The sequence below is a fragment of the Orycteropus afer genome, unplaced genomic scaffold (genome assembly GCF_000298275.1).
Source record: "Orycteropus afer afer isolate SDZICR_OR568_19922 unplaced genomic scaffold, OryAfe1.0 scaffold00029, whole genome shotgun sequence".
Lineage (NCBI taxonomy): Eukaryota > Metazoa > Chordata > Mammalia > Tubulidentata > Orycteropodidae > Orycteropus > Orycteropus afer.
Genome location: NW_006921616.1, coordinates 4,632,399 through 4,640,265, shown reverse-complemented (window position 1 = coordinate 4,640,265; position 7,867 = coordinate 4,632,399). Strand labels below are relative to the sequence as shown.

General features: G+C 44.5%; 1 protein-coding gene across 1 annotated transcript in view; it reads left to right on the top strand.

Annotated features, from left to right (window-relative positions):
- The window catches only part of SERPINB10 (serpin family B member 10), a 19,129-nt gene extending 14,549 nt beyond the window's left edge, over window positions 1–4,580 (top strand). The window contains exons 5-7 of the mRNA XM_007935487.1: window positions 217–359; window positions 2,580–2,735; window positions 4,176–4,580. Of these exons, the coding sequence (XP_007933678.1) occupies window positions 217–359; window positions 2,580–2,735; window positions 4,176–4,580 (704 nt within the window). The remainder of the gene's footprint in view (window positions 1–216; window positions 360–2,579; window positions 2,736–4,175) is intronic.
- The last annotated feature ends 3,287 nt before the right edge of the window (window positions 4,581–7,867 follow it).

Below are 7,867 nucleotides of genomic sequence, written 5' to 3'. Positions count from 1 at the left end.
ATTCAACATAGTATTCCTCCAGTGTTTTCTTTTTACTGGTAACTGTTCTGGACAGGAATGCTACCTAATCCTAAATTATTCCATTTCTGGAATATCTGAACCCAAAGCTTTTTAGAAAATTTCATGGTTCAGAAAAAATTGGAAATCAAGTTTTCTGTCACTGAAATAGGTATATTGCCACTCAGCCATTTGAGACCTATTCTTTTGCTCTTGTAGGTAAAATCCTCAATCTCCTCCCTGAGAACTCCGTGGAAGCTACAACCAAGATGGTTCTGGTGAATGCCCTTTACTTTAAAGGAATGTGGGAACATCAATTCTTAGTGGCAAACACCACAGAGAAGCCTTTCAGAGTAAACAAGGTAAGTGCCTATTGCCAACCAGTAGGGATTTTTGCATGGCGAAAAGGGAATTCTATGTTAAGTCTACTTTTGAAATCAGTTGTTGTCAACTCTGGCTCGAACTGGGGAAGGAATGGCTGAGCTGAAATCTCCAGGTCCATCCCCTCTGAAAGTTCCCCTTTCACATTTCTCTCTGAATATAGACTGTCCACAGAAGTTATCACACTGTGTGAGCCGAGTAGGTAGTCATTGTGTTGGTCTCCTGAGCGAGAGTTACAGTGTAGCCGAAGGACAGCGGCCCTGCAGGAATTAGAAGCAGACCCCAATCTGAACCCAGGATCCCACTATTAGATCTGTTCTCGTTCTACCAAACCACTACTCTCTTCTACCAAAGTCTTCCATTTCACAAGTGAAAGAAATGAAAAATCTTAAATCTCAACAATTTTCATTAGTATTTCACTCTGTGTTAGGATGCAACACACTCATTCCTGTAACAAGTAATGGGAATCCACCAGAACAAAAAGGAAAGGACTACAGGAGTATAGACACATCTTGTGGAATCCAAGGGCTGGGAAGTGGTGTGGTCTCAGGACATGGTGGAAATATGGATTCAATGCTGTCAGGATTCTTCCTCCATCTGTTCAGCTATTTCTTTCATCATTCTTCACTCACGTTAACCTGTTTCTCCACTCCCAGTCCACGAGGACAGAATCCCACAGTGCCTCCTCCTTGCTGTAGACCAGTCTGGCTAAGGTGGGATAGATCCCATTTCAAACTCTTAATAAAGGAACCAGTTGACCAAGGTTTGTTTGCGACATTTGCTTAGTCCATGGAGGGTCCTATTGTATCAACCGTGTGCAGATTGCCAGCCAGCCATTTGAAAAGCGTAATCATTTGATTGTAGGCGATAGACAGTTCTCAGAATGGTCTGGATCCATAATCCAATAGCTATGAGCACAGCTGGCTGACTAGGTGTGAGCTAGGTATTTATCTGGTTTAGTATACTCATTAGGAATTTGCAGTTGCAAGTGATAGAAAAGCAAACTGGCCCCAACAACATATGGAACTGTATTAAGTGTGTTCAGGAATGGAGTTTCCAGAGTTTCAAAGCACAAGTTCAGTTCTTCTTCTCACTCTCTCTCCTAGTTCCTTTGTGCATTGCTTTCATTCTCTGCTACTAAAGATGGGATTTCTCCTTATAGACAGAGGATATGGCTACCCTATATTCAGTCCTTCAGCTGAGAACATCTGTGCTGCTAGTGCTAACAGAAGGTCTTGAGAAAGACTCTGGCTGATGCCAGCCATGTACTTATCCCAGAGACAATCACAGTATCCTGAAGTTCTCAGAATGAACAGCCCAGGTCCTATGGCCACCATCTCATCAGATAGGTGGGCTTTGAGATTGACAGTGAGCCCCACATGTGCTGGAAAATATGTCCAAACCTGTGGCCATGGAGTCGATTCCAACTCACAGTGACCCTATAGGACTGAATGGAACTGTCCCACAGAGTAAACAAGACTGTAAATCTTTGTGGAAGCAGATTGCTATCTCCTTCTTCCGTGGAGTGGCTGGTGGGCTTGAACAGCTGACCTTTTGGTTAGCATTAGAGCATTTTAACCACTGTGCCACCAGGGCTTCTTAAATAATATGACTATAACATCTGAATTGCAGTTTATGATACTATAGTATTTTCTAAAATGTTTTCATATGAAGTGCAACTGACTTAATTTCTGAATCATTGGCCCTTACGGAGTTTGCATAAGGTTATACATTCTTTTCAGTGTTTGATAGAATCCACTTTGCTATGCTTTATAGAGGAGCTCTGGTAGCATAGTGTCTAAGGCACTTGACTGCTAACCAGAAGCCTGGTGGTTCAAACCCACCAGCCGCTCCTCGGAAGGAAGATGGGGCAATCTACTTCTGTAGTGATACTGCCTCGGAAACCCAAGGAGGGGTCGCTATGAGTTGGGTCCGACTCGATGGCACATAACAACAACAACAACAACAAGCTTTATTATGCTGCAAAAGTGGGGGAGACAGGAATTCCCAGATCCTTTGTTAGTGAGGGTACCCAGTAGACTGTATTTTTCCAGGAGGCAAGGTCTGGATAACTATATTCAGCATTCAGCAGAGGGTCCCTAACCTCACCAGTGCCCTAGATAAGTGAGAACTAATGATGATAAGGAATTAAGGATTTGATGGAACACCTCTCCAATGACTTTGCTCCCTGTTTTTTACAGACCACAAGCAAGCCAGTGCAGATGATGTCAATGAAAGAAAAACTCCTTATATTTCATATAGAAGAGCCAAAAGCCAACGGTGTTCAACTTTATTATGAGAATCGTGACCTCAGCCTTCTCATACTGCTGCCAGAAGACGTCAGTGGCCTGGAGCAGGTACACGTACCCATCTGTTTGATGTGAAGATGGTTCTCGCATTCACTTGTTGTCATGAGTTGGAATCAACTCAAGGGCTATGGGATATTTTTTTGCTTTGTTTTCGAATGTTCTTGAGGAACTGTCTGTATTGGTACTACCTTCAAGTACTATTTAAAGTGTTTATCAGCCAGACTTCTGTTAAGCCTGACAGAGCTGTGGTCAGATGAGGTTTCTGACCCATTTGTACACCTAACCTGGTCATTACTCTTTCACATAAGAAGTGTTGCTTTGAACAGTGCCTTATTTTCATATGTACTAAATCTACGTACTTAATACTTGTTTCCATGGTCCAATCAATGTGTAGAAAAGATTTCCAAACTGTATCCTAGCTTGTGAAACTGGAGAGGATGGTGAGACTCAGGACAAATGTGGGCATTAAGCCCTTAGATGCATTGCCTTCATAAGACAAGGTCATCTTCCTAGGAGTGCAGGTCCCTGAGTTCAACTAGTGATGTACCTCATTCACAATACATGGTTGGCAGCCAACACTCAGAAGCAAAAAACTCTCAAATGACAGAAGCATGTGCTTTGAACATGTAGTTCAAGAAATCAACCCCCCTCCTTTATTTATCAGTATGTATACAAATATGTATTCATTACTTTTTTTAATTTTAAATATGAAAAGAGAAAACTTCTCTCAAACCCACTCTCAAAAGTCATTACTCTTAATATTTGGGTGTTTCTCCTGCGTTTCATTTCCATATAATTGTGATTAAACAGGGAAAAAGATTGCCTCTGAGTTTGTTTTTATAGAACTGTCTCCCAAGTTAACAAAACCAATGCTTGTTTTGTGTTCTGGTACTTGCCTTGCCCTAAAGTAGATACTTTCTGTAGACAACATCTAAATGTAGATTGATATTGATGTATTCTAATGCATAGTTGATGTCTTACACACTATCATTGAAATACTTTTATTTCTGATCAAGATCTAATTCTATATCCTGAGAACTATCAATCTGCACACACACACACACAAGAGATTCTGAAAGTCAGCAGAGCAAATAGTTTCACCACACAGAGAATTTTCAGATGTTCTCCTGAGTAAGGAAAACACCAAAAACCAAGCAACCAACCAGTAGCTGTCAAGTGGATTCTGACTCCTGGAAATCTTGTGTTTGTCAGAGTAGAACTCTGTTCCAGGGTTTCCAACAGCTGATTTTCAGAGGCGGATCACCAGGTGGGTCTTCTAAGGGACCTCTGAGTTGAGCCTAACTCCTACCATTCAATTAGCATGGAAGCACTATAACCATTTACTTGACCCAGGTCTCACTCCTGCAGTGATCAAAAGTCATCCAAGTAATGCATACGCTGTCCGTGTTTCTAAGAGGTCTCACTAAACTGTATTTCTCATCCCATATCTGAATCACTGACTCTTCTCCCTTGGTTCCAAACCTGCAGCTGGAAAGGGCCATCACCTACAAGAAGCTGAGTGAGTGGACCAGAGCCGACATGATGGAGCTGTACGAAGTTCACCTGCATCTTCCCAAATTCAAGCTGCACAACAATTATGACCTGAAGGAGGTCCTGAGCCAAATGGGCATGAGAGATGCCTTTGACCAGTCCAGAGCTGACTTCTCGGGCATGTCTTCACTGAACTACCTATATCTATTCAATGTCTTCCACAACTCTTTCGTGGAAATAAATGAACAAGGGACGGAGGCTGCAGCAGGCTCTGGGAGTGTCATGGATATCCGGGTTCAACTCCCCTCCCTGGAATTCAAGGCAGACCACCCTTTCCTCTTCTTCATCAGGCACAACAAAACCGAGAGCATCCTTTTCTATGGAAGATTCTGCTCCCCCTAAGCACTGTACCTCTCTCAGTGAACAAGACCATCTTGGGGTATGAAAATGCTCCATAAGATGGAAAATCACAATTATAATCACCATTTTGTCATCTGGAGCTTTTTCAGGATCAACTATTACTATGTAAATCTTTAAATCATATATCCTAGAGATCGTGCTGTGTCTATAGAGTTAGAGAGAAGATTAGTTGTTATTTTTACCACTGAAACAATGCCTTGTCTTAATGTAACTTTATTCGCATTTATATTTTTTCAGTTCACAAAAGCTGTGTTAAATCAATTAAATGCCTTAGGATTTTTGAGCTACCCCATCACTGTATTATCCTTGTTGCTCCTCCTACTTCACAGAGGCTGTTAAGGGAAGAGAATCCTTTACTGAGGCGTGATATCTCAAGTGTTCAAGTAACCTATAGTTTCAGGTCATGTGACATTAATAACAGGGAAGTTTCTCAAGAATGACATTGGCATGTTCACGAAGCATTGCTGTGAACTCATGTTGCCCTTTGCTGTTGAGAATTTTAACAATAGTTAGGAAAACGTAAGTGTAGAAAGTAATGAAACCAAATGCGGACCACAGTTTTTTTAAGAGTCATACGCCCATGTTATCTTCTGAGTTCTCACAACTGTATCGTGGTGATGTAAGATGGGGGAAACTCTGGGAGAGATAGCTTGGAAAACCCCTGTATTATCCTTGCAACTTTCCTGTGAATCAAAAATTATTGCAAAATAAAAATTTTATTAAGAGTAATAATGATAATGTGTCAATTCTTAGACACATTAATATCCCAGTTATTAAAAATCCTGTAAGGTAGAATACAATTTTAATTTATATAGTATATGTGCATTTATAAGAAGGCAGAAATTTCAGCTTATTTGGAGTATGTGTGTGCAGAACAAGCTTTTTACATAATGAGAATTTAATAGGGGATTGTTACTGACAACGTTACTGACAGGGCATGTAAAAACTCTCACTGCCTTCAGTCAATTCCACTCATAGAGACCCCTCCTTGGGTTTCCTAGGGGGTATCTCTACAGAAGTAGATTGCCCAACCTTCCTTCCAAGGAGTGGCTGGTGGATTTGCACAGCCAGCTTCCTGGTTAGCAGTCAAATGCCTTAGGCACTACGCCAGCAATGCACTTAGAGCTTCAGCAAACAGAGTCTAGTGCTGACCGGTTACCAAATGATGCAGAGTCTAGCTCGAACTGGGGGCCGTGCCCGGTGCAGAGAACCATGGCCCAGGGCGGTCCCGCAGAGCCCTGGGTCCGGCCCCTGCAGCTCGGTGACTCCCAGCGCCTGAGGCATGAAAATTCGTAGGCGTGGCAGGCTTTTCTGGGAATCGCACTACCGCTCTCCTCCGCGCGGGTCTCAGCGAAAATTCAGTCACAGAATGAGACCCAGGTTTCATGGAGTGGTCCCTGCTCCTCCCCACCCCGACCCTCCAGGTTCCAGTGAAAGGCTGAGACTCCACCAGTGCATTCACCTCAGGAGAGAATTAATGAGTGGCATGGAATGAGTGATACCTAATGTAGAAATCAGCCTCCGCAAGAGCACTGGGACCCGGAGGCACAAAACCAAAGGACCCTGAGAATATTATCAGGGAGGGCAGCCTTGGAACAGCACAATGCACCCGGTGCGGATGCCTTCCAGAGCTGCGAGATAGCTCCCAGTCGTAACCGAGGGGCTTCTCTTGGTTCTTCTCAGGAGCTAAGGAGCCCTGTCCTTGGGAACAGAATGAGTGGACGTGATAATAAGCTTTAGCTCAACCTCTGTTAACTGCATTTAGCCACTGAAGGCGGGGGCCTTTTGCAGTCCTCTGAAACTGTCCCTACCCCACTTACGCATGACTAAACTCTCTTTCTTCTCGCTTCTCCCGGCCCGACTGAATTGGCTCTGGGTCGCTTGGAGCACAGGCCCACATTTTTTAATAAGAGGGCGAAAAGAAGGCAGCAGAGCAAGGCGGAGGGAGGGGGTATGCAGAGCTTCCGGTAATGGCAAAATGGGAGCCTTTGAACCTGCAGCCTTGACGCTCTGAGATAGGACGCTAGAGCCCAAGCTTCTCTGTAACCAAAACAAACAAACAAACAAACAAAACAAACCAAAACAGAAAAACCAAACTCACTGCCATTGAGTAGATTTGGACTCACAGTGAGCCCCGTTGGGTTTCTGAGGTGGTACATCTTTACCAAATAGATTGTCCCATCTTCCTTCCCTAGAGCAGCTGGTGGGTTTGGACTGACATCCTTCTGCTTAGCACCCTCTGTCAATCGGCGCTAGAGGAGAGAAAACCCCATAGCGTTTCCGGTAACACCACGTCCAGCTGCTATGCCAGGCTTTGCAACTGTCAACTCCTCTCCAGGCCTTTGTCACAGGAACTCACATCAGGGAGTTCTCAAACTGTGTTCTTTTACAATTCATTGTATTATTATTTAACACATTTTTAATAACCGATCTTAAAACAACACGCCTTTTTGCCTAAACTCTCTTTTTCCTCACAAGCCTGTTGCTGCAGCTGCTGGCGAGGGCACTGGACCTCACGGAAACCCTGTGGGTGCAGCGCCCAGTTGCTGCAGTGGCTCTAGCGACCCTGCAGAAGCCTGTCACCAGCCTTGCCTCCAAGGTCCCTCTGAGTGGGCTTGTTAGCAGTGGAGCCCTTAATCATCAGAGCCACCCAGGGGCTCCTAACCTGTTAGGATAGTATATTATTGTGTTCAATGTCCTTGTGCTAGAAAAGTCCTTTAGAAGGTTGCCGATCCATTGGCCTTCATCGCTTCCAACCAGTTGTTCAACCTAATCCCAACCGGGGTAGGGGATTGCCCAGTGCACCAACATGCTGTAATCCCTTCCACTGTCTCCCTACCTGCAAATGGACATGAAGTAAGAGTCTTTAGGGCACGGAAAGTGCATGTGTGCAGCACACTGCACGGATACAGAACGACAGATACCCTCCTAGCTCTCCCCGCCCAGAAGGAAAGGGGTGTGTGTGCCTGTGTGGGTGTGGGCGGCTTCGAAATGCCTTGTTCCATGTGAAGCCATGCAACTCCCGGAAGAACCCCCTGGCTCTAAGAAGCCTTTCTAAGTATGACTCCAGCTCCAGGAGCAATAACGGAATATAACAAAAAAGCTGAGTGCATAGGAAAGTATCATGTCAAGATCATCATAAGCAACGTCAGAACCTCACCTGGCTGCGCAGCAAGTGCGGCATCTGACTGAGGACCTTGCTCCATTCGTCCCACCCCAACACGAGGAGGCCCGCCCCCGCCACGCCCTCCCACGCCCCCGGCCCCTCC